The 25,217-nt window shown below is 45.8% G+C and overlaps 2 protein-coding genes across 3 annotated transcripts in view; one reads left to right on the top strand and one right to left on the bottom strand.

Moving 5' to 3' along the window:
• The window catches only part of NECAP1 (NECAP endocytosis associated 1), a 149,470-nt gene that overhangs the window by 21,884 nt on the left and 102,369 nt on the right, over positions 1–25,217 (bottom strand). The gene's annotated exons all lie outside the window — the stretch shown is intronic.
• NRIP2 (nuclear receptor interacting protein 2) lies at positions 6,781–24,474 on the top strand. Of its 2 annotated transcripts, XM_061472242.1 has the most exons (7): positions 6,781–7,258; positions 11,584–11,760; positions 14,883–14,965; positions 15,395–15,522; positions 18,345–18,397; positions 19,217–19,305; positions 23,510–24,474. In XM_061472242.1, exons 1-7 carry the CDS (start codon positions 7,028–7,030, stop codon positions 23,538–23,540), a joined length of 792 nt encoding a protein of 263 aa, XP_061328226.1. In that variant the 5' UTR covers positions 6,781–7,027; the 3' UTR covers positions 23,541–24,474. The 2 variants fall into 2 exon arrangements, with proteins under 2 accessions (XP_061328226.1, XP_061328227.1); XM_061472243.1 differs by lacking the exon at positions 23,510–24,474 and having other exon boundaries at positions 19,217–21,008.

Consider the following 25,217-nt stretch of genomic DNA (forward strand, 5'->3'; position numbering starts at 1 on the left):
CTTCTAGGACACTATTACAGGCACTTGAAGCTTACTCTACCACATACAGTACCTTGAGAACTGGTGTAATGTAGAAATAGCCTGCGAGCTGCTTATATAATGTGGGGGCTACTGCTGAGCTCTGTAACAGCCCAGCTTGACACAAAAGCAATGTAAAGCTCTTTATCTACAATCTACCCTCCCACCTGCACTGTGTTGGCACTACAAGAGGATGAAATAAGTTTCCAAATTGTTGAAAGAGAGAAAAATTCAAATCTGAAGAGAACTCTCTAATCATAGAACAGTTAGGGTTGGAAAGGACCTTAAGATCATCTAGTTCCAACCCCCCTGCCATGGGCAGGGACACCTCACACTAAACCATATCACCCAAGGCCTCGTCCAACCTGGTCTTGAACACCGCCAGGGATGGAGCATTCACAACCTCACTGGGCAACCCATTCCAGTGCCTCACCACCCCCACAGTAAAGAACTTCTTCCTTATATCCAATCTAAACTTCCCCTGCTTAAGTTTTAACCTGTTACCCTTTGTCCTATCACTACAGTCCCTGATGAAGAGTCCCTCCCCAGCATCCCTATAGGCCCCCTTCAGATACTGGAAGGCTGCTATGAGGTCTCCATGCAGCCTTCTCTTCTCCAGGCTGAACAGCCCCAACTTTCTCAGCCTGTCTTCATACGGGAGGTGCTCCAGTCCCCTGATCATCCTCGTGGCCCTTCTTTGGACTTGTTCCAACAGTTCCATGTCCTTTTTATGCTGAGGACATCAGAACTGCACACAATACTCCAGGTGAGGTCTCAAAAGAGCAGGGTAGTGGGGCAGGATCACCTCCTTTGACCTGCTGGTCACGCTCCTTTTGGTGCAGCCCAAGATACGGTTGGCTTTCTGGGCTGCAAGTGCACACTGCCTGCTCATGTTCATTTTCTCATCGACCAGCACCCCCAAGTCCTTCTGTTGGTGAGCACGAGGTCAGGCATGGCACCTCTCCTTGTCAGCTCCTCTATTACTTGCAGAAGGAAGTTGTCTTCCACACAATCGAGGAACCTCCTCGATTGCTTGCGCCGGTCTGTACCGTCCTTCCAACAGATGTCAGGGTGGTTGAAGTCCCCCATGAGAACAAGGGCCTGTGAGTGTGAGGCTTTTCCTATCTGTCTATAGAATGCTTCATCCGCAGGTTCCTCTTGATCAGGCGGTCTGTAACAGATCCCCACAGTAATGTCTCCCATAGCTGTTCTCCCTTTAACCCTGACCCACAAACTCTCTGTTGACTGCTCACCTGTCCCCAGACAGAGTTCCATACTCTCCAGCCTATCCCTAACATAAAGGGCAACTCCTCCTCCTCGCCTGCAGGGTCTGTCTTTCCTAAAGAGCCTGTAACCTTCCATTCCAACACTCCAGTCATAGGAGGCACCCCACCATGTTTTTGTGATGCCTATTATATCATACCCCCGTAGACGTGCACACATCTCTAATTCCTCGTTTGTTCCCCATGCTACAGGCGTTTGTATAGGGGCATCTGAGCCGAGCTCCAACTGAAGCCGGCTCATTGGCTGGAGAGGCTGAAATATCTCTACATTGCTCTGAGGATTTATTATAGGTTCTGGCAACTGATTGGGTGTGTTGGAATGGAATGATGCCCCCCTCCCCCAACACATCTAGTTTGAAGCCTCCTTGATCAGTCTGGCAAGCCTCCTACCAAAACTGCTCTTTTCCTTCAGCTCCACCGGCCCCCACTAGACCTGGCCTACAAACTTGGGTCCCGTGTTCAAGACACCCAAACCCCTGACTATGACACCACCCTTGTAACCATTTATTAAGCTGGCTGATCATCCTAGTTTTTAGGTCCTCCCCTGTACCCTGAAGAATTGACGAAAAGACTATCTGAGCTCCAGAGCCCCTAACCACCTCTCCCAGGGCTCTGTAGTCCTTCTTTATGTTCCCCAGTCTACTACTATCTATATCCCTAGCACCCACATGTATCACCAGGAGTGGGTAATAGTCTGTGGGACTTACTAGAGCAGGAAGCCTCTCTGCAACTTCCCTGATCCACGCCCCTGGCAGGCAACACACCTCGAGACCAGGTCAGGCTGACAGACGAGTGCTTCTGTCCCTTTCAAAGTAGAGTCCCCTACTACTACTACCCACCACTTTCTCCTAGCAGCACCAGTAGAGATCTTCTTTACCAGTGCATCAGCCAGCTGTTTCTGGTGCAAGTGCGTTTCCTCATTAGCCTCCTGCAGGACAGCAAAGCGGTTCTGCGTGGGGACAACAGATTTAGGAGGAAGACCCTTGCCTTTAATTGTCCTTTTCCTCCTTTTTTTGTTGTGTGTTTTTTTGTTGTTTTGGGGTTGTTTTTTTTTTTGTTTTGTTGTTTTTTTTTTTTTTTGTCACTAATTCCCAGCTTCCCGGGTTAACGGCCTCCTTTCCTTCATGAGCTAGAGGGGAAGCTTGAGGTCCCTGCACAGTTTGGGCCGGGAGCAAGCATTCCTGCTTCCTCCCAGCTTCCCTGACATCTCGCAGCCTATTAACAGCATCCCGCAGCTCAGCCCCTGCTGCAGGAGGACCTCCACCAGGGAGCACCGAGTGCAGCCCTGCCCATTGTGCACCCTCCCCTCACCAGACCAGTGCAGGCACTCTCCTCTCTACACCCCGAGCTCTGCACTGCAGCCTCCCCTCTCATCGGCTCTGTCTGGGTGCCTATGCTGGCCACCGCCGGGGCAGCCAGAGCAGAGCTCCAAGACCGGTGCCTGGTCATACGACAAGTGCTCATCCCGCCCGCCCGCGCGAACTGCCGCGCAAGCTCCCTCGACCCGCCTTCTTTACCCGCCCTATTTGCCCGCTCTGTTCGCCGCGCTCCCTGGGGCAGGCTTTTACCCACTCAGGGCTGGTGCCGCTGCTTCGGGCTCCGCCCCGTGTGCGCCTCTGCTCGCTCTCGTCAGCTGAGCTGCCGGCTCCTGGGCAGGTCCTGTCGAGGACTTGAGGCTCCCTCGGTGGCTCTCGCCGCTCTGAGTTGAGGCTCCTGGACGCTGATCTCCCCCCGGCTCCGCTGTTGAAGGCGTCCTCTCTCGAGCTACTCACCTCAGCAATTCTAAGAAGGCAACAAGTATTAGAGTTGCAAAAGTAGTAGGAGAATATTTTAAAGAGGAACGATTTGGTTAGGTAAAGCTTTCCAGAAGTGAGAAACACAGAAAATCTGTGGTGAAAGAACCTCAGCTTGTGAATTTTAGAGTCAAACTAGTGAAAGCCTTTAACAGAGCAGCTCCTTGAACAGCTGAGACACTCCCTCATGCTCCTGGCAGAGGGAGATAAAACTTCCACTCTGTCTCATATTCTTCAATCTGGGAGTTGCTTCTTTCAGCAAAGGAGTCCATTTCTCCCCTTCACTACTCCAGGCTCAAGAATTCCTTCAACAAAGGAACGTATCTATAGAATACTGCCCCTCTCCTGTTTCTTTGGGTCAGATACTTGGAAATGCTGCTTTCAGTGCCTTTTCTCAAAAATATGCGCACTAGTTCTGAATTCTCTAAATCCATTTTATTTTTCTAACACAAGCTGTTGCTGAGTCATATACTATTTTCCAGGTATAGCATATACTATTTGACAGAGAAAGGCATAGATACTGAGAAAAACCTTAAAATTTGGTGCGTTGTCTGGCTTTCCATTAGAAAACCTTTAAGAGTGTCCATTCTGAAAAAAACTCTGAAAGCACCTAACCTACTTAGTAAATATGCTCTGTTTAAGAAGAACAGGATGGAAAAAGTAATAGTTTAATAGAGAAAAAAAAAACAACAGTGACCTAGAACCCAGCATGCCTCTGAAGGTAGAAAATAATATCATCTTAGCTGACTCCATTCTCCACCAAAATGATAGGGATTTTTGCCAGATCTGGAAACTAACATCACAGGATATAAAGATTTAAGTGACCTGGTCTTCGTAGCTTCGTAGCAGAAGGATGAAGGAGGTGAGGATGCTTTAAACAAGATCTGAAGAATTCTCCCCTTTGAGTCACTAGGATTGAAAGATTTTGTGAGTTAGGGGCCAGAATTAGCTGGTCAGACCCTAAATCAGGACTATTCAAGCGGTGGCTCCAGCAACAGCTGCAAGGCAAACCAATTTTGCTTAGGCTTTGCCGAAGAGTTGTGCAAGAATAAAGGGTAGCTAGCTTCAAGGATCAACTGGGAATAGCAACTATGAGCACTTTCTCTTCTTCATGTGCACAGGCACATTCAAGGTTGGAGACAGTCTCATTAGAAATTGTGGAATTCTGCCTATAGACTTCAAGGCAAGGGCTGCTCAGGATCTGGTCCCAAGATGTTCTGTTCTACTTTATAATGTTAGGATCCATTCTGAGTCTTTAAGAAAATTGGCACTGCCATTGCTACAGCAGACACAGAGCTGCCTTGTCAAGGCTGGCCTGCTGAGGTGTTCAGTCAGCAGGAGGGGAAACACCTCTTGGCCCTGTGTAAGAGTAGAGAAGTACATGATTCAGTATTGCTTTATGGGGGTGGTTAAAGGACTTAATAACAAGACTCGAAGGATTCGCAGTGAGGCTACAAGAGGTCAAAAGTGTGTGTAAGTCAGGAATCATTACAACCTAGAAGCAAAAAAACAAGACCTTAGGAACACAGCTTCCTTAGGAATATCCACCATTTAGACTCTCTTCTTAATTTGTCTTGAAGAGAGATGAAGACAGTTGGAAACAGCTCTGCTGAGCTCTTCATGAGATTCTGCCTGTGTTGTGCTCTTGTGAGACCCCACTTGGAGTATTGCGTTCCGGTTTCCTCAACATAAAAAGGACATGGAACTGTTGGAACAAGTCCAGAGGAGGCCACAGGGGCTGGAGCACCTCCTGTATGAAGATAGGTTGAGAAAGTTGGAACTGTTCAGCCTGGAGAAGAGAAGCTGTGTGGAGACCTCATAGCAGCCTTCCAGCAGCTGAAGGGGGCCTATAAGGATGCTGGAGAGGGACTCTTCTCCAGGGACTGTAGTGATAGGACAAGGGTTAACAGGTTAAAACTTAAGCAGGGGAAGTTCAGGTTAGATAAGGTTAGATAAGGAAGAAGTTCTTTACTGTGGAGGTGGTGAGGCACTGGAATGGGTTGCCCAGTGAGGTTGTGAATGCTCCATCCCTGGCATTGTTCAAGACCAGGTTGGACGAGGCCTTGGGTGACATGGTTTAGTGTGAGGTGTCCCTGTCCATGGCAGGGGGGTTGGAGCCAGATGATCTTAAGGTCCTTTCCAACCCTAACTATGCTATGATTCTATGATGTTGGGGTTTGGCCTTATAGTGTAAAGCAGTTAGAATGTATTTCTACTCCCCTTCCTGCCAAATCTGGTTCTGCAGGCTGGTGCTGTTGGAACCGTGATACCTTGTGTAAAAGAATTAGCATACTGGGAACAGAAAGGTTAACCTCTTCAAATTTCACAATGACTCTAAAAATGACCAGCCTCCCTTCTAACATTTGAAAACAAAAGATCCCAAGAAAAATGCAAACGCTGTGATGAGTAGCAAACAGTAAAAGGTAAACACCAGGGTTTGTTTTGCATTAAGGCCAACTTTTTTGTAGTTTCTGTGACCACACCGAGGTCTCACGATGACTGGCTGGACTTACACTGGATTTACTTCCTAACATTGCAAACTCCTGTTATATGCAATTTAGAACATAGAAATAATTGGCATAAGTAATGCTGGAATGTTACATACTGCTAAGCTAGAAAATAAGAAAGGGAAGAACAGAAAGCCTCTTTTTGCTGCAATTTTCATAGTCTGTTGCTACTATTACTTCTGTGTTGTATATGAAAGCTGTTTCATTCCCAGGTGACATTCATGGAAAGGTCATGCTGTCCTCAGCTTCACACCTGAATAAAACTCAGTTTCTTCCACTGTATGTGATGTCAGAACTGATGCTTACTGAGGCAATGCATTCACCAGTGAAAAGAGATCAAAATAAAGCAGTTTCAGTGCAAGTTGAACTTCTAGTTTCAAGCAGGATAACATGGAGGCAGAAAGTTGAAAAGGTGAGCTCTGCCATGTCCTCTCTCACCTGAGAGGAGGGATGTCTGCTCTGGTTCAGACATCCCACAGTGCAGCCCTGCAAGCATATTCTTAGTGTAAACAGGGAATCAAGTCCCCTGCCATCAACAAGCCAGTGATTTTAGGCTTCTGCAACTATGGGGGAATTTCTCTAGGTGGAGAGGGGTGAAAATGAGGGCAGATTCTGGTCCAATTAGCCCTGTCTGAAACCAGGCCTTCAGTATTCCAATCTAACTACATAGTAAAATCCTTCAGTGCAGCCTATTGCAAATGCATAACACGCTGCAGAAATGATACTGGGCATGCCTGCCAGGAGCCTTGAGGCAGGTGCTCTCTCCCATTTACCACAGCACTGCATCGTCTTGGCTGAATCATGTCATTGCCAGTATATACAGATACACTAAAATGCGTCAAAGCTCCCACAGCAGAGACACTGAAATGCATAACCTGATTTACCGTCTCTTCGGTGTACGGAGGGGGAGAATAGGCAGTCTACACACACACAGACACCCACACAGACACGCGCGCCTGCGCATGCACAGCCCAAGGGGGGTAAGTCCAGCCCCCAGCAGTGGGACCATCCTTCTGCTGCTGGATTTTTCCAGCTGGAGCATCTTGCCGGCTCTGCTGTAATTTATGGAAATTGGTTTCTGACGTGGGGCTTTTTCTGTTACGACAGGGACCCACGGACTGGAAGAGGAAGAGCTGCAGTCAGGGAAGGAAAAGAGAAGGAGGAAAAGAGGTGGGGGAGGGGGCAGAGGGACAGCGAAGGAGTGAAGAGGGCAGAAGGATAAAAAGGTACAGAGACACTTCAGAGATGTGTGAGTTATAATTAAGAGAGCCAGAAGAAAGGCAGAGAAAGGGGGAGGAGAGCTATAGGGAAGGGAAGGGAAAGGTGCTCAGAGACTGAGTCAGCCTTAAGAAGGCAAACACCAGAAGACAAGTTCAGGGAATACCTCAATATACCAAGAAGGACCTGTTCTGTCTGAATCTTCACCATGAGCACAAGGAAGGGCTGCCCTCTGCCACTGGGACAAGGAAACCGGGAGGAAAAGCATAGTGAGGGTACTTCTGACCTGGAGCGACAGGAGTGTGAGGTGGAGCTGAGGAACAAAGCTATTCTGCAGCAGAAGAGGCGCCTTAAACAGGCTACCCAGTTCGTGCACAAGGACTCTGCTGACCTGCTGCCCCTGGATGGCTTGACAAGGCTTGGCACCTCCAAGGATCTGGTAAGTCCAGCGGGACTCCGTCGGAGAGGCATCGTCCTAATAGCCTTCATCCCAGCTGGGAACTGCTATGGGGAGGAGGCACGGGAGTGAGGCCTGTGGCCATCTCCTTGTGGAGGTATGGATCAGGAGGCACCGGGGGAGGGGTGCTGTTCCGGGAGCTGGGGCAGTCCATGGTCCCGTGGCACTTCCCCAAGGCCTGGGAGCAGTTTCCACAGTACCTTTTGCCAGCTTAACTGTGCTTTTGCTGGGTTAACTGCACGCATCTCCCCCTTGCTGTGGCAGTTTTGCTGTCTAACGTCTATCCACTGTGGAGTTTAACTGCTCAAGGATGTGGAAGTCTAAACCACTTTTCCAAAAGAGAGCCTAGGTCCGGCCAGCGATGAGGGCAAAGCCCAGCTGTGCCAGTGTATATCATAAAAGAACTTGCCCCTCTCTGCAGCCCGTGCTTCCCCCGTATCCTCAGACCATTACAGCAACAGCCATGCTTGCTCATCTCTGTGTATCCCCTGGTTGTTTTCAGACAGCTGTGGCAGGCCACATGGCTGCCGGCAGCTAGGTGCTGCTGTGCATGGGAGTACACGTGCACGGGACAGGCAGGGTCCCAGGCGCTGGGCCTAGATGGAAGCTATCCTCCTTGCTGAAACCTTCGGGTGCAGTGGCTCTGCTGTGCACAGACAAGGGGTCAGTGCCATGTTCCTGTGCTGGCACACCTACCTGCTCCCACCACCCTCCCCACAGCCACCTGCAAGTCCCACAACCGGCAGGGTCAAGGGTGGCTCCTTTAAGTCACCCTGAGCTGCTGCCTCATCTCTGCCAGCCCTCAGCAGCTGCACATGGCGGTCAGCAAGAAGTAGTCTTGAGCGTCCCTCTGGCCCTGAACACAACTAAGCCTATGTCTTGTGCTGTCTGAAGTACAAGAGGGGGGTCACATAAGTGTTGTGTTAGCAGGGAACAGGACCTTCCACGGGGAGGGTGGTCGGGCCACACCAGAGCCTGAGGGCCTTGGTCAGGCTGGCAGCATGGGCAGGCTGGCTCTGGCCTTACATGTCCTACTGCATTGCAGCTGAAACATCTCCTCAGGAGGGGATAGCCAGGCATACCCCCTTCTACAGCTTTCATCAGGGGATGGGGAGGAGACACTTCTGAGTCTTTGAGTGTTTGCTGAGCCCACGCACAAAGGCAGAAAAACATGTCTACATGCTTTGCTTTGCAATTGACTCACACCATGCCCCAAAATGACAGCTGTGGGGCCAGCCAAAGACTGTGAGAATCCTGCACAGTATGGGTGGCGGTCTCCACAGGCTGGCACTCAGAATCCCTAAATGCTTGCTCTAGCAAGACAGGCCTTGTCCAAATCACTTGCCATTAGCAGCAATTGTCATTTGACCTCCTGGTCAAATTAAGCGTTCTAGCCAGGAGATTTCCTTGCATGCACAGACAGCTTTCTGTCACTGAAAAACTCTGCATAGTTCATGTTTGATCCATAACAGAATGGCTGAAACATTTTTAGCATGGAGCTAAGGAGCAGTGAATAAAGCATAACATCCTTTCTGCCATGGCACTTTTGTGCTGCTGTTAAAAGGCAGCAAATAAAGTGTGGTACCCGTGCAAAGTTTGCACACACCATGCGATGCCTGAGGTCAATGAGGTAACTGCGGTACCTCTGTTTCTGGTTCACTTTGGGGCAAGAGAAGTACCAGGCCTTTGATTTCCAAGACCAATTTAGAAGTCCCTGAAACTTGATGGTCACTGTGATACTGCTGTGATGTTTTGGGGGTTAGAGTCCCAGATATACTTTTGGGCACTTCTCCAGCCCCAGGTAAAACTCCATCTATGTGCCCTAAATTGATCTGACTCCCTCCTGGAGGACAGGAATGCAGGGCTGAAAACAAAGCAGCTGGAGAGATTGATCTTGGAGAGAGTGCAAAACATAAAACATCACAGACTCCTATGGCACTTATACTGGGAGGAGAGTTTAATTAATTCACCAAAACAGGTATCCATTGACAATGCAGAGACTACAGCTGTGGCAGGCCCGTGTGTCCTAATATTAGAGCAAAGTCCCATGTCATTTGAAAGCTACATGTTTTCTTACACACCCAAAGTCAGGCTGTTACTTTTTGCCACTCTTTTCTGTGCTGGTATATTCTGGGTATTCATTCAGCCTGTGCAATGTGCCCAACAGTGTCTGGCATTTGATAGGCCCACCCAATCTCCAATAATGAGTAATTATACATTTCAGTGGAAACTTCACATTTCCAGTTTCGTAACAACTACATGCATGACACGTGTTTTTTTTTTTTTTAATGTAAAAGAACAAATAGCTGCATGAGCTAAAATATTCTGAAAGTCTGAAGACCTGACTTTTCCTTTTCCCAAAGGCAAGATCCCCAGCTCGTGCCACTTCACTAGTCATAGCAAAGCCTTGAGATTTCACACTGAAGAGCCTCAATGGGATGAGCTGTACTTGAGAATCTGCTCTGACCCTTCTAAGTGTCCTGAGAGGGCCTGCCTTTCAGATGCTGGCCACAATCCCCTTCAGGTCCTCTCCTTCCTCTTCATCTCACTGTTTCTTACCAACCGAAGAGAGACAATGGTCTCCACTTTTCTGTCCCACCAGTGAGACAGAAGACAGGAAGGGCCCCAGGAGTCTGTTCTTGAATCAGATGCACCAACAATCCCAAAACTCAGCTACTCCCCATCAGTGCTTGCCTCTTCCCAGCCTGAGTGACAAGAAGGGGATAGATGTGGCAGATGCAAAGGCCTGCTCTTTCTGTGGGAAAGGTTGCAGGGAGAAGGAAAGGTCCTTTGCATACTGTAGAGTGAGAGGAGACAGGAGGGAGGATGGGAATTTGGAGACCTGCTGTCAGTTTCCTGCCCTTTCCCATGGCCCAGATGTTAGCTGGCAGCCAAACTGGTACTGTGCTTGGAGTATTTAGGGAGTGAACTATGCTGTGGGCTTGCACAGTTGGCTAGGAAAAGACCAGGAACAGAGAGATATTTTTATGTCACTTTTTCAACTACTGCAGTGTTTTTCATGCAGTGTGTCATTTGCCCCTCGAGTGAAAGGGAAACAGAGGCATGAGGGACTTGGCACTCTGCAAAGAGCAATGCTGAGTGCAATCAAAGAGCCAGTAACAGCTCTCCTGCTCCAACCATTGGGCAAAACTGACAAGTTAGTGTGCTTTGAGTTGCAATTTACACAATTCCCTGGCTTCAGCTCTCTGACCTAGCATAAAGCTACACTGAAGCACACACACACTGTAGGGTTAATACAGCCCAGTTTATTGGCAGGTCTGCTCTAATTCAGATGTTTGGCCTGCACATTGCTAAGGTCATACATCAAACTGATGCACCATCTGGAAGTTGATTTTTGTAAAGCTGCCTCCAACAGGACTACTTCATTGATACTGCTTATTGTTGCCTGTGCAGGGGCAGGCTCTGCAATGTCAATATTGGGCGAGAAATAGGGCATCAAGCTGATAACAAAGGGAGCTTTCGTTCCAAAGCCACACTTTTCCTGGTGTGTATGCAATATTGGGACATGAATACTTTCACAATATTTCTTCCTTTTTGGTGCACCTCCCTTATTCTGCCCAGAAAAAAGGAGACAGGAATGAGGAATACAAGATACTTGAGATATGACTGAGATACATGAGATGTAAATGAAGTTCCTTCAATCATTGACCTGGCTGATGATGTTCCCTTCTAGCTGTGAAAAACATAGGGCTTCATAGATGCTCCTCCAACTGGGGAGCCAAAATAGTATGACTTCTGATGGAGGGGAACAAAGACAGATGCCAAAGAACATTAGAAGTTAGTTTTAAGTTCCTATGCAGTGAAAGCTTCCCGCTTTACTACCAATAATTGCTTGTGCACCTAAAATTTCTGGAATCCTGTATTCTTACCCATGTGTTCATCATACATATGCTGTGTCCCCTATCCCCTCCCATATTAGAAGGTGTGAGTGTGCCTGGTTGGATGTCAGCACACACACATCAGGTAATGTATTGCAGTACCTGAACACGTATGAGACTGCTGTGTGCATGTTTAGCTGAAGGAACAGATATGTGTGGGGACAGCATCATGTTCTTCTCCAGTAATTGCATCCCAGAGATCTGCCTGTCACAAGAATCCCAACACTTTAACATCATCTTAGCAGTTACAGAAACAATCTTGGGATTTAAAGAAATCTTTTTTTGGGATAAGCCTGTCTTTCATCAAAAAAGGTCAAACATTTGCAGTCTTCTTCCCTGGCCTAGCAAATGTCCTTGTCCTTAGAGCCATACTTAGCTGGAATTTCTCTTTCTTTGTGATGGAGACAGCAGCCACATAGTGTGGTCCAGCGGCGGCTCCTGGAAGGCAATCTGAACAAGCTGCGGGGCGAGACCAGGGTTCAGTCTGCATGGGTTCAATCTCCACTGGCAAAAGACCATGAAGAAAAGATGGAAAAGAGTGAGGATAAGAGAAAAGAGACTTCATCCCTGCTAGTACAGTGCCAGGTAAGGCAATAACTTGGTGCTGCTTATTCCACAGTTATGGCAAATGTTCTATGAATTCCAGCTGCCCCACTCCCAGGGGCCATGCTAAGTTATTAAATGCAAAGCCAGCTGCAGCCAGAGAGATAATATTTCCTGCACAGCCTTTCCTAGAGCTTGGATTCAATTCTTCCAGCAGACAGAGGAAAGCCTTTCTGCCACATGCATTCTAGTTGTCCCTATTTGAAGATAAATTACCCTAATCACACCTCCTTCCTTTGGAGGACAGCTTTCCCATGACGTGAGATATTTCATAACTGCATACAGAAGCAACAAATGTCTCCTTATCACTTTGAGACAGATGCACCTAATTGATTTACATTTACTGGATACAGTCTGGTCTGATTCTCTTCGGTGTCAAAGGACCTCCTAAGAAAGTAGGTAAATGTGCTCTGAATTAGCACTATGGCATTTCTTTATGGAAGCAGTATTTTTAGATCCCTTCTCTTCTTATATCCTCCTATACAGCAGAACACACTACTCCCTGGCCCCTGTAGTTAAGAAAGCACATCCAAAAGCTGTGCCCCATGAAAGAGGGATCCATGGTTAGAGTTGTTCAGCAATATGCAGATAAAAGACTCACCAATATACAGACCAGGTATGCAAAATCAATTTTAAAGCTGTGTTTATTTCAGTTGCCTTTCATTAGCAAATGAAGGTGTTTCTTTTTCTTTAATCACCACTCTGTATTGTTCTGTAAGAGGAAACTCACTGATAAAGGATGCTATTTTGCCAGGCATGTACATTGAACAAGGACAAGCATGCACAGGTATTGTATCCCAGCTAAGTTAGTGTCAGAGTCCACTACTCATTCCCCTTTTGTGTTTCTAACAGACTGTACTCCTGCTGACATACACATTAACCACCCTTCGTGGAGGAAGGTTAACAAACATCACAGCCAAGGAAACAGGTCTAACGCTGCACTTAACTCTCCCTGATCTTAGTATCTTCTGCACAGGCATTTCTCTCTTTTTCTGTCCTTCTAAGAGCCAATCATTGTTTGCCCCACTTAATCTTCTTACATTGAAGGAAGGGAAGCTCTCTTCCCCTCCTTTTTAGTCTTGCTGCTTTTCATGTTCACATTCTTGAACTCCAAAAAGAAGTAACAGATCTATGGCAGGAAGTAGGACTCAGGCTGCCAGTTCATTTTAACCAGAAAGGTGAGGTGGCAGCTGTTGGAGAACTGCTTGACTATGGTGTAGTTTTTATTAGAAATGGAACACAACCCTAGTGAAATCTCTTGTCTCTGACAGCATATCCTGAGAAAAGAACATCTACCAGCATAGAGCTTCCACTTACACTCAGGCAAGTACCCTGAAAATTTCAAAGTGGTAACAAATGCATCACCTGACTACTAACTGAACTTGACTGAGTAATAAAGCTGAAGATATGTAGACTTCAGTGATACATGGAAATTCAGGCAATAAGTGTTTTACCTCTAATAGGGTACAGTTGCCCTGTACCTAAGGCCTTTTTAAGTTTCAGAGACCACAGACAAACCCAGTCTCTAAGTGTTGTAATACAGTCACTCACCCTCCTATTTAATTAGCAGATTAATTAGCCAATCTGACTTCAGCAGATTTGCCCCTTTTAGTTGCAGTTTTTGCAAAGCACTTTGGAAAGCTTGTCATGAATGGCATCTGCATCATAAAACCAAGCTGTTATTTTTTGTGTGGTGTCTCTCATTGACTTGGAAATAGATGCTGAAAGATTTCACTGCTGTCCAAGGCTGATTTCCTCTGTGACAAAGCAATCTGCGATCAACCTTGGGTCGTTAAAGCAGCTTCTTGACTTTGGAATTTGACTTTCAGAAAACAAAGCTCTTTACATTTCTTACTGATTCCTCTCCCCTCTTTCTCTTTTTTTGTAAATCCCTATAATTGACCCTTAGATAAATATTATTGGCGACTGATAGTAATAGACCGAAAATCTTGGGGCAGAGATGAGAGTGTGTAACGTGATGAAAAGTCCCCTTAGTTCACTGAGGCTTGCAGTGCTCATCAGCTGCCCGTGTACTCCATACCTAATCTGCATTGTATTTGTGTTACACTGGACCAAGGACTCCCCTAAGGTTCCTGGTGGGTTGTCTGGACAAATGGTTAGTGGTATAATTGAAAAGTAGATAGCTTTTGTGAGGCTGTTGGAGCTGGTAACTGTGCAGGCCTGTTTACCACTGCATGAGATTCTATTTTCTACAGAATAATCACTGTCCTGTTATATCCTAGCAAATTTCTAACTTGCAATTTTCCCAGCCTGCTCTGAAGCAAACCTCAAGCATCTGCCTAGTGATAGTTTCAGTTTATTATCACAACAATGCTTCTCAGATCTGCCTGCTCCCAAAGTGATTCTTTAGCAATTGCTATCCATATTCCAGGTCTTCTGTTTCTGAAGAGCTAATACAGTGCCTTTTCTGTAGCTGAGCGATGAACAGCTGGCTTCTGTGAGCCACAGGGGTGTTAACTCTTTCCTAGTAGAATCCATGTCTGTTAATGAGGAAGAGCTGATTTACTTGGACACTGTTGTCAGGCTGCAGTCTGGGCAGATGTGATAGCATACCTGACCTGACACTCAAGGCTGGTATACCTGCTTAGATAGCGAGGAGGCACAGGGAAGCACAATACAGAGGATGAGGATACTGATACTTAGCATGTATCTGCACTTTGAGCTTTATCATGTCTTTCTGCTTAGTCTTGCCACAATCCTTCAAGGCAGGGCTGATGTGGCAGTGAGAACCAGACAGCACAAGACATAGAATCATAGAACGGTTAGGGTTAGAAAGGATCTTAAGATCATTTAGTTCCAATCCTCTTGATTGAAAAACTGCTAAGTTGAAGTTTCTAATAACAGGTAAGTGTCTGGGCAATGAAATAGAAAATAAAAAAGACAAATTCAAAAAGAAGCCTTTGGCAGAGGTTGCAGAGCACTTGGGAGACCACCATTGCCTTGGATGAGTCTCCTGACCACTGCCTGAAACAGTACATATTTGGCTATGTTGCTAAGGAAGGTCTAAGGGATTGTCACACCGTTGGAGGAGTAGATATGACAATTTTGAGCCCACAGTAATTATCTGTTATTGTTTTTCCTAGTGCCAAGGTCAGGTATTGAAAGCGACTGTTAACACTGGGTGTCTACCAAATTTCATCTCCAAGAGCTGCTTAAACCAGCTGGGGTAAGTCTTTGTGCAGCAGAAAAGGAGGGGTAGCTAATAGAAAATCTGTGGCAAGAACTGAGGCACTCTTGATTCCCAGCCCCAGTGATAATTACTAGCCGTTTTGTATGTGCACATGGCTGTTTTAGGAGAAGATACAGAGGGTGGGCTACAGAGCAAGGTATCAGGAGCACTGACAAAGTTGTGTGCAGATCTCAGAGCTGTGTCATTCTGTGTGTGTGTACTGCAGGGCAAAGCTGCGCAGCTAATGGTTAGCCTCACTGATGAGGAACCCAAATGGACAGCACCTTATGGAGTATGCCTCCAGACATGCTGTATGAAAAAGATTCCTCCTCTTATGGGCCTGCTCCCATTAAGACCATCAGTGAGGAGTCCTGCTTTTCCTCCTTTTCCTCCACTTGAGGAAATAACACCTCTTGTGTCCCACAGGCTGGAAGAAGTGCCTGCCATGGACTGTGGAGATCTCTCTCTACCCATCCCCAGCGTTGTTGGCCGAGTAGAACATATGGAGTTGCAATTTGGCCAGGAGACAGTGCTGTGTTCAGCACTGGTTGTAGGTGAGAGTGTCAGCCCCTCCTCTTCCCCAGTTTTCCTGTGTCCCTCTTGCCCCACCAAAGCCATTTTAAAGGATCTCTGGGGGAAAAACGTAATGCAGTGGGAGGCTGGTGATGCAGTCACCTCCACTGCTGGCCAAGATCATTAAGCCCTGTGAATACCCTCAATATAACAAAAAGCAAAGAGCATAGGAAGAGTACAGAGAAGACAGAAGATGTTGAAATTGGAGAGAAATTAGGTGGTTTTTGGTCTTAACACATGTGTAACATGGAAAATTCTCATTTCCTTCTGAAATGGACCTTTCTTACAATTATCCAGACTGCTTGATTAGTCCTCTGGTGCCCTGTGTTCTCCCGCTGAATAGACTTGTGTCTTTGGCTGGATGGAAGTCATCAGAGAAACTGACGGAGGGTACAGCTAATTCCCCAGAGTTTTTGTCTGTGTACTCATCTGCCTCTGCTGCAGGGAGCACCCTGGAAGAACCTGGTAGCCCCAGAGTGCTGAGTCTCCCTTGGTGTCCGAAGGCAGGACTATTTGAAGGAAGGAGCCATAGGAAACAAGATCAAGTCATAGGCACTGGAGCATGCCCAGAAAACAGCAAAAATGCTGCATGTTACGCATTTACATCATGCTATGCATATGCTGAAAACAACTTTTAGTCATCTTTTTTCCCCTGTTCTTTCTCCCTATTAGTCTTCCAGCTTCACCCTCTTGCCTTTACCTGTTTACTTATCTTTCATGAGTACTGCTCATCTTCCAAGGCCTCCCTTGCTTCCTGTCCTCTTTTCATATCCATTCTTCCCACTTTCCTAGACATCTAGAAAGAGCTTCTTCCTCTTTCACACTCCAGCTCACTCTTCTTCTCTGGTTTCCCCTCTATTTGTTCTTGTATTAGTACCAGCACAGATGAATTTAGCCTTGTAGCACCTATCATGTTTTTCTGCGATGTGGAAATGGCTGCTGGAAGTAACAAAATTGCTGTATCTGTGCCTTGCATCTCCCTGTGCACACTGTGCTCCTGCATATGTGGTTATAAATAAATTAGAAAATACAGCCACTGGTTACAGGGCAAGCAGGCATCCCGGAGACAAGGGAAGTATTAATGATGTTACTGGTGGCTGCTGAATACTGCAGACTCCGGGACTTGGGTATTCCTCCTTCCCTGCCATTGAAGTCCAGATGATTGACTGTAAGACCTAGGAGGCCACTCTCAGCAATCAACAGCCTAACATGTGTTCGTAGTGCTAGGTTCAGACAATAGGAAAGCTGAACGTATATGCCAGAGAGGCACATACTGAGAGGACACAGACAAGGCCAGCCACAGAGATTACCACAGAGTAGTGCCTTTATCAGCACTCACATAAACACCAGCACAATAGCCCAGTCCTGGTATTCCTCTCTAGATGACCAGGACTGAGGTTCACTAGCAGAAGCTCACACATCCTTAGTCCCTAGATTCACACGCACACTCATATTTACAGAGTCTTCAAATAACAGTACAGCTTTTACGTCTGTCTTATACTCATGTCAGGACCGTAGCCCCTTAGCTAGCCACTGACCCACGCCTTAAGTCTTTCCAGATGCAGTTTTCCTCCTACTCACTGGCTAGATCAGATTGAAGATTGCTAGCTAATTACATATACAAAACCACAAGCATATAGGATTAAACTCACTTGGGAAATATAAACACACCCAAGTGTTTCTAGTTTGTGGCATTTAGACCTCTGGAACGTATGTCCTCTTCTCTTCAGGTCCTGGCTTATAAACCTAAGGCCACTGTGACCCTGGTCAGAGCTGGTACCCAGATCTCTCTCGCATGCTTGATTTCTCCAGTTGCTGGCACCTAGACCTAAAGCTCTGTGACCCGTAATCTTCCTCCAGTTTCTGGAATTTTGACTTTGCAACACACAAGTGCAGGCTCTCCAGTTGCTGGGGTCCAGGTGTATAAGCCCTATAGCCTGTGCTTCCTGCCCCAGTTATTGGCACCCAGGCTTCTCTCATACACTGGTCTAACTGCTGGCACCTGTGGAGTGCATCCTCTTCCCCAGTTCCTGACACACCCCTATGAGCCCTATGGCCCATGGTCCCTTCAGTTACTGGCACCTCTCTTGCATACCAGTCCCTCTGGTTCCTGACATCTACAGCTATTTGCCCTTTAACCTGTGGCATCTTCTACACTTGCTGACACTTGAGACTTGCAGCAGTCACATATAGGATAGAGAGGGTACGGAGAAAAAAATTACTTAATGAAATTAGTCAATAAGAAGATCAGACAGATTGCGGTCATCAGGCACAGGGGTCAGTCAGACAAGGGAATTGACCAACAGCCTACTTGCATGTGACTGGCCCCGTTATCCCCTCTCCTCTCCATTTTTCCACGCTTGTTCTTCCCTGATCCATCCTGCTGCTTGCCTTCTCCTGCCTTTGACCCTTCCCCTAAACAGCCCATAGTAAGTTTTACACAATCCCACAAGCTCCCTCAAATATCTCATAGTATAATCATGATAACCATGGCTCCCTCCTTGTATCAGCTACAGAGTTCATTTTGACCCTTTTCAAGGCAGTGTCTAAGTAGCTCCTTTAGCGGCTCATCAGTCAGTGACAGAAGAGTGCTGGTCTTTTTAATTGTCAGTGTTACCATCTGCTTGTTAATATTTGTATGTTTAATTCATCAGTTTCCTTGTTATTTATTTACTTTATACTGGATAGACCATAACAATATAACTTTATGAACCAGGTGCCACACCATCTTACGGGAGACACACTTCCTTTAGAGGGCAGCATATATAGCCTTAAGCCTGATCAGTCTCTTCTCTCTTCTCAGATGATGAAATGCTCGAGTTTTGCATTGGTCTCCAGACTCTGTTGTCTCTCAAGGTAAGGAATATTTTCTTACTGTAGGGCTCCTCTCAAGAAGTTCTACAAGATTTTGTTGCTGTAAGCATCAGAAATACTTATGACCAGGTCTGCCAGGTTGCCACTTGCAATGCTTGTTGCACAGCTGCCTGGTTGCAGGATGCTCTGAGCCACTGACTCCTTTCCAGTCCTTCTTAAAGGTTTTAAGAAAGGAATCATCCAACAGGGTACTATCACATCTCCCATTCTTTGTATTGCTGACCATACAAGTTGCAAACAGGAAGAGGAAATTGGAGACAAGAAAAGTCAAGGCACAGTTACAGCTGCATTGCATTTTGAAGGCAGATGTCAACAAACTGTCCTTGCTTTGAGCCAAATAAAGCTATATGATCACATTCAGGTCCAGCACTAGCTGGACATGAATAGAAAGAGTCTTCTTTTGTCAGCTCAGTTCAGTGCTCTGCTGAGCCTGACTCTTGGGGGGGCACAGAATATGGCTGCTGCAAGGTTGCTCTTGCCTGTCAAGTATTTGTAGTCATGTGTCAGACTCAGAAAGCAGGAAAAGCATTAGGCTGAATAGCTAAGTGATGTGAAGACATCACCTCAAAGGCAGTCATAGGAAGGAGTGAGGGGAATGGCCCTGTGAAGGGTTTGGAGAGGAACCCATTGAACAGAATAGGAGCAAAGACACAGCATGGGGGACAGGGTGAGGAACTGTAAAGTTTCTAAAAGCCCAAAGTGGGGTTGTTTGGTGGTTATACAGATTTTTGCCGGTCATAAGACATCATGAGATTTACTATCTGAAATGTCCAGCAAGTAACTGTCTCTCCCCTTCTTTAGTGTTGCATCGACTTGGAGGAAGGAGTCCTGAGATTTAAAGCACTGAGTCAAGAGCTGCCTTTTCTACATGCTTCTGAAGAGCCTGGTCAGTGACTGTCTGCATTCCCCATGTACGGGGCTGAGGAGACTTGCTACCCTCAGAGAGAGATGAGGGTGAGGCTCATATGCCCCTGACCTTGCTGAGTTCTAGGCTGAGGCATTCTAGGCTGAGGAGTAAGACAAAGGCGAATGGGTGCTGGAAACTCTTGCTGGGAGTGCCTCATCTTGAGCAATATCACTCCTTTCAGTGGACCCTCTTGTTTGACCCATGTGCTGAATGGCCATTTTGTTCTTGGTTTTCTACCTGTCCCTGTTCACTACAATTTCTGCTTCTGTACTAAATTCATCCTACCCTTTTAATGACTTATTTTTACAATACCCTCAATTTGTGAGACAAGAGTCTCCATGAACAATCTTCAATAGCTCTGTGGACAGGAGGACAAGCAACTTGTCCAAAAGCCTCCAAAGATCACCGTGAATGTTTCCCTTCTCTTTGCCTCAGTGTGAGCAGAGTCCACTCCCATTTATTTGTGGGAAGGGCTCTGTGGCTAGTCCCCTCACCTGTGCTCTAGGGAAGCTGGATTTTTTTTACCTTTTGCTTGCTCAGAGCAAAAAAGACGTATTTTCTCAGAAAGGCCTTGCAGCAAGAAAAAACTTTAGAGTTCTTGATTCTAAGAAACCTTTGCAGCAATGCTGAGCATAGATGCCTAGAGTACGGTGGGGGCTTGGACTTTGCCACTGCTTCCTTGGCCACTAAGCTATACTATATGAATGGCAATACTTATCATCTTTTGGTCTTTTATGTAGTACACACTTGCACACCCTCATCTTCTGACCAGGCCTCTTCTCTCTGCATTCCAGCTGCTCTACATTTCTATCACCTCTGCTGTATCATCAGAGATCCTGCCACCCAGTTTAAATGCTATATTGAATTGCAGCACCCAGTCTTCTGCTTTCTCAGATCCTTTCTTTCAACTTGAAATCTAGTGACTGGACACAGATATATATAATATATGTAAGATATAATCAGCCTCAAGTCCTGGCATCCCACTGCCCATCAAGTTTGCTACTCCTGCATGAAACAGGAACTAGACTTCCTTGCAGGTCAGAGAACTATGAACTCCTCCAGGATGAGTATGGTGGTTATTAGTCACTTATTTGTTTGGTTTAATTATTTTTCTATTCATTTGCATCCTAGAGCATAGCTGTATGATAAATACATAGTCTAGTCTTTACTAGCTCTAGGAAAGATGCAGCAGATCAGGGCTTATTCCATGCTTCATGACTACTGACTCACTATTCAAACTCTGCACAATGTCCCTTTGTCCATCCTCAGAATATCAGGACACCCCATTTTGCCTATCTTCCTGGATTAAATACCGCTGGCTCTCTTTTTTTTTTATTCAACCATAGTTTCTCTTGCGCTTCTCAAAGAACTTGTGTATGCATTTCTGTTCGTTCTTTCCAAAATCCGATGCTGTATGCTATAGTTTAACATGCTAAGGACAGCAGAGTACAGCCTGGCTGATATGATTTGGGATCCAATTGCTAGTGTTAGGTGGTGTGACTCGCTTCTGCTTCACCTACAAACAGCATCAGGCTAGTGATTTCTATCGTTAGTCATCGTATCTTGAAGCTTCTGATCTGTTCCTTGGCTTCTTTGCCATTCTTCTACTTGTGCATCTAATTATTTCTGACAGCATGAACTGATTTCCATGAATCTCCTGAATGACACCAACATCTCCCATTTATGTCAGGATATGTCTACTCAATAAGCCTGTCGTCCAAAGGAACCAGTAATTCCTCCTCTATTTGAATAACTTCCATGTCTGACTGGCTTGTTAAACCTAGGGGTCTTTCTTGACAGTACAGACTTGTACAAAAACTGTCAGCTGGAATCTATTTACAATTAAAAATGGCATATGGAACAATGGCAAATAATATGCTAAACCTGACAGATACCACATTCATTACAGCTCTTATTAACTTTCACGATTAAAAAAACAGAAAACCCTAAACCCTAATCCTAAACATTAAAGCTCACTCGACCTCTGATCCAAACCCTAAACCTAACCTTGGCCCTAAATCTATCCCCTACAGCTAACCCTAACTGTAAATTTAACCCTAAACCCAACCCTAACCACTAAACCTAACCCTAAAACTTAATGCTAACCCTAACCTCTAGTGCTAAACACTAGCCCCTAACAATAAATCATAACCCTAAACATAACCCTCTAGATCTAACCCCCAACCCCTAGCTCTAACCATCTAAAATTAACCCCCAAAGGTAAACCTAATTCTAAACACAATGCTAACTATAAACACTAACCACAAACCTAACACTAATCCCCAACCAAAAGTCTAACACTAGCTCTGTCTCTAACCACACTAACCCTGACTCTAATGACTAAACATGATCCTAGCCCTAAACCTTCACACAAACCCTAACTCCTAGTCCTAATCCCTAGCCCCTAATCCTGAATGGTAGCCATGAAGCTAACCACCTAAATCTGACACTCTCACTCCAAAACTCTAACCTCATAACCATAACTCTAATCCCAAATCTTAAACATAGCTCTAACTCCTCATCCTAAACACTAAAGCTAACCTTATCTCTAAAAGTAACCTTTAATGCAACCCCTAACATAAAACCTAACCATAGAAACTAACCCTAACACTAGCCAAAAACCTGATCATAACCACTAGTCATAACCTTGGCCTAACACTAACTCCCTATATCTAACCACATAACTCTCAGTTATTCTAATGCCCTAAACCCAATTCCCTAACCCTATCACTAATCCTAAACCAAATATTAACTCTCTTAATACTAAATTCTAACCCAAACCCCATACCTTATCCTAACCCTGTCCATAACCCTAACCATTATATCCCTAATCCTACATCTAACCCTAAACCTAACTGTAACCCCAACCACCTAACCCTAACCATATCTGATGGCTTTTGCAAGTGCCCAGAAGAGACCCTGCTTCCCTCCAGAGCATCCTAGGGCTTTTGCCTGATTTTGCTTTGGCCAACAAAGGTCCCTGCTGCCTTCCAGAGCAACACAGGGATTTGCCAGGCTTTGTTGACACCCTGGCAAGTCTCTGCTGCCTTGCAGATTGCCTAATAGCTTTTGGTGGGCTTTGCAAATGCCCACAAGTGGCTGCCAAGGGAAGGTGAGGGCCACTACCAGCTTCAGCTCTGGCTACTTCTGTGTGAGGGCCCCAAGTGGTGGGTGTGCATTTTGGAGCCTTTAGGTGAGGGTTAGGTGCTAGAGCAAGCACAGAGCCCCAGTGTTGATGGGGCTGTGAAGGGACTGCCAAGTGAAGTGGAGGGCAACCAACAGCTTTCAGTCCCTGCCACTTCCGTGTGAAAGCCGTGCCTTATGGGCATCCACTCTGGAGTGGGACTCTGGCTGGGGCGAGGGTGTAGGTGAATAGGAATCTTCATGAACTCAGACTAAAGCCAACAGGAACCTTCCCAATGATTTAAAGAGTGCTCGATGGGATTCTAGAGAAAATTGGCACAACTTTGAGTGGATAGTTCTGACTAGTGGCTGTCACTTTACAGCACTGCAGATACCCACACACTAGCTACTGTTGGAATTCACCAGGTGATGTTCCTACATATCAATCTTGGGATAACTCTGCTTTTGCTCACCTTCAGAATACCCTCCAGCCCTTCTGAAGCCTTTTCTGTGATTCACATGGCTCTTCTCATATCACTAATAGTTCAGGTTCCTCTGAGAATTAATGTGCTACAGTAGGTGAAAATCACCAACTCTATCTGTCCCTCTCTTCTCTGCATAATGAATCCTTCTTTGCATCCTCTTTCTCTTCCCCCAAGCGAACAATTCATTTTTCCACAGCAGTGCCAAATTTGCTTCTTCCAAAAGGAATACTTTCATTTTTAGATAATCCTTTGAATTCTTTCCTGCATCCTTGTTACTAATACTCTCTCATGTTGTGCCACTGTCTTGCCAGCCTTGTGTCTTTGCTGTTAACAATTATGTATCCATAAATGTAGATTGCCACTTGTTAGTCACAGAGGATGTTTCCAAGCAAGAGCTAAACTAGCATGTGAAAGCTCTTGTTTTCAGCTATGAAATCATCTCCAGAGCAGATGTGCTTTTTGTTTTCCTTCAGTCCATGTTAGTTGAACGTGTAGGTCCCCACAGTAAAGATCTCAAACACTGAGTAACCTGTTGCCAAGTTATCTTGGAACCAGCCAATCCAATTTTGTTGCAAGCAGAGCTTACAGAAAAAAAGAAAAATGTATATGACTGAATGAGTACTGCAGATCATAACACCATGGCTGACACCTCATTTCAACTCATTCCCTAAACCACAGCCTAATCCTACAGTGTCAGTACCTAGTTTCTTCATTGTCAAACAGAACTCCTGGTGGGTTTTCACCTCCCAGAGTTCCTTGGCATTAAATGACATGTTTTTCTGAAGACCAGCATTTTTGTGTCATTACATGGGAATCCCAGTTGTCATTGTGAAAGACAGGATCCTGGCTTTAAAAGATGTGATTATGAAACAGGATTTACACTATCTTGATGATGCAAACTCAACCCCATCTACAAACATGGTAAGTCTTCCTATGTTAGGGAACTCAGTTAAGTAATTTTTAAGTGGGCTGGCAAGGCTGAAGACTGTCTCAATTGTAGCTTCTTTTGGAAAAGCCTATTATACAGATACACTTCTCTACCTCCAATTCCAGTCATCTCTATTGCTTCTGGGGGATCAGGGGAAGGAAGGAGATAGCTGAAAATCTCCACTAGAGATCAAAAAATGCTAACACTTTCATCTGGAAAGTAGAAATTTGGTACAAACTGCCATCTCAGAGCAGGACACAGGCATATCCTGAATGTGTTCAGCACTAGCTTCCTCATGATGAGATCAATCCCTTCAATACAGACACTGGAATATTAGGGACAATCTCTCTTAATCGCCTTGATGCTCAGCTCCTAGTAGGGCTACTTTCCAGTAGAATGGATGCAACAGTTGCAAAACAGGCTGCAGGAAACTGTCACAGAAAGTCTTTGGAATAGAGAAGCGTGACATGGCAGGTGTGAGATACGTATGGCTGAACCTGCCTGAGGATGGGGAGATGGACTCCTGAGGCCCCTTCCAAAGCCAACATGCACTCTGCCAAAGCCATAATCAGGATCATTTCCAGCAGCTTCGGATCTCTTGGTTTTGAATGGGAGCTCCAGCTATCAATATGCCCAGAGGCTTGCTCCTTCTTTCACTCCTGGTGTGCAAGTTACAGAATTTAAGACTGCTGAACCACCTACATGCTTGCAGACAGTCCTCCTTTCAAGAGACTCCACTGGCAAATGCCAAGATATACCTGAAGAGTTATGCAAATAACTGCATCCAGCAGAGAGATCACAAAAACAAGTGCAGGGATGGCCAGTGGGTTTATTATGTCTCAGGAAAATAAAGCAACACCCTCTATTTTCTTGCTAGTAAATTCATCATCATAACCAAAGCCATGAATCATTTATCTGCAAATGCCCCCGCTGACCAAGAATGCTGTTGGAATCCTCACTTGCTGTGTGCTGGCACTGGAACATGCAATTGTGTCTTGCAAATCCTGCCCTGTCATAAAGCTTCCTGGCACCAGTGGGTATGCCAATCTGCTACTGAGTAAAATGCAGCAGACAACATTTTCTGCTGTGTGGGAAGGAACAACTTCTAATTCCAAATGCGTGCTTGTGTTGTCTGGCAAGGACAAACAGGCAATGAGTTACAATGAAAGTATAATATAACTATCGTCCCAGAGACAGAGCTTCCATTGCTCCTTCCCTAAGTAGGCAATTATTGCCAGTTGAAGTAGCCTGAAGCATTGACCTGAGAAGCACTCACTGTAGCTAGTTTATTACTTGGAGTCCAGTACTTGAAAAAAAGAAGAAAAAAAGAAAGGAAAGTAATCTTTTCACGAAGGAACA

The sequence above is a fragment of the Pezoporus flaviventris genome, unplaced genomic scaffold (assembly GCF_033815535.1).
Source record: "Pezoporus flaviventris isolate CSIRO_AGI_PZ_B2104156 unplaced genomic scaffold, CSIRO_AGI_Pfla_v1 ptg000070l, whole genome shotgun sequence".
In the NCBI taxonomy this organism is placed as follows: Eukaryota; Metazoa; Chordata; class Aves; order Psittaciformes; family Psittacidae; genus Pezoporus; species Pezoporus flaviventris.

Coding starts and splice junctions, on each gene's coding strand:
- NRIP2 (XM_061472242.1), top strand. CDS start 7,028: ATGAGCACAAGGAAGGGCTGCCCTCTGCCACTGGGACAAGGAAACCGG. Junction 15,523..18,344: donor GTGTTCAGCACTGGTTGTAG/GTGAGAGTGTCA, acceptor CTCTCTTCTCAG/ATGATGAAATGCTCGAGTTT. Junction 19,306..23,509: donor GCTTCTGAAGAGCCTGGTCA/GTGACTGTCTGC, acceptor TGTTGCAAGCAG/AGCTTACAGAAAAAAAGAAA.